General features: G+C 52.0%; 1 protein-coding gene across 1 annotated transcript; it reads right to left on the bottom strand.

Annotated features, from left to right (window-relative positions):
* Positions 1-111: 111 nt before the first annotated feature.
* LOC109509174 (tectonin beta-propeller repeat-containing protein 2-like) lies at positions 112-856 on the bottom strand. Its single transcript, XM_019859063.1, has 3 exons — positions 681-856; positions 471-599; positions 112-270 (listed from the first exon to the last, which is right to left on the bottom strand). Exons 1-3 carry the CDS (start codon positions 831-833, stop codon positions 112-114), a joined length of 441 nt encoding a protein of 146 aa, XP_019714622.1. The 5' UTR covers positions 834-856.
* Between the last annotated feature and the right edge of the window lie 25 nt (positions 857-881).

Below are 881 nucleotides of genomic sequence, written 5' to 3'. Positions count from 1 at the left end.
TTTTTTTTTTTCTTCACACATTTGAGTTCCATTGGGCCACATTACTCCATGTGCCAACATGGAGGTCTCATGAATAATCAACTCAAAGAGCAGTTGAGTCTTTCAAAAGTTTTAGCTCGGGCCACCCGGCGTTCTCACCTGATCGAGGTCCAGAGTGGAGAAGACCACGCGCCCTTTGTCGTCCCCGGAGAAAAGCTTCATGCCGTTAGCGCTCCACGACAAAGACGTGACCGTGCCTTTGTGGAGGCCCACCACGTCGAAGCGCCGCAGCTAAACACGCGCGGGCGCACAAAACACACACATTCAGTCTATCACTTTTGCCAGCAAGTTTGTTGCACATCAACTTTTTTTAACACCACAAAAACCGGTCATCTGAACAGGAGTGTCGACGTTTTATACCCACTGTAAGCTTACCTTTGCAAAACTAATTAAAAGGTTGCCTATTTGTCGACATGTTTGGACCAGCTCACCTGCTTGTTGCGACCCGGCAACGGTGACACCAGCTGGAAGATGGCCACTCGGCCCGATGCCGTTCCCGCGGCAACCAGATCGTCAAAGCAGCTCAGCAGCCTCACGGAGGTGATGGCGTCGCACTTTCCCTAAACACACACACTTGGCTTTAAAGAGTGATGAGGAGCACTCAGGAAAAGAAGATGAAGGAAGACGAAAAAGAGCGCCACCTCCAGGCTGTATTTGTTCATGTGCGCCAGACGGCGGCAGTAGAGGTACAACATGCCAATGCTACTTCCCACCGCCACAAAGTCGCGGCTGCTGTCCACCGCTGTCAGGTAGACCACCACTGAGCGGAAACCGCGCTGAACCTGCAAATGCATGAATTGTTTTGTTTTTTGTTTTGTTTCCCCCCCCCCCCCCCCCCCCCC

Source organism: Hippocampus comes, unplaced genomic scaffold (assembly GCF_001891065.2).
Source record: "Hippocampus comes isolate QL1 unplaced genomic scaffold, H_comes_QL1_v1.1 C16797144, whole genome shotgun sequence".
NCBI lineage: Eukaryota > Metazoa > Chordata > Actinopteri > Syngnathiformes > Syngnathidae > Hippocampus > Hippocampus comes.
This window is presented reverse-complemented; position numbering and strand designations above follow the sequence as displayed.

Excerpts from the sequence above, each read along its gene's own strand:
- LOC109509174 (XM_019859063.1), bottom strand. The coding sequence starts at position 833 with ATGCATTTGCAGGTTCAGCGCGGTTTCCGCTCAGTGGTGGTCTACCTG. Across the intron at positions 600-680 it reads TGAACAAATACAGCCTGGAG|GGAAAGTGCGACGCCATCAC; the intron begins GTGGCGCTCTTT and ends GTGTGTGTTTAG. Across the intron at positions 271-470 it reads TGCCGGGTCGCAACAAGCAG|CTGCGGCGCTTCGACGTGGT; the intron begins GTGAGCTGGTCC and ends GCGCGTGTTTAG.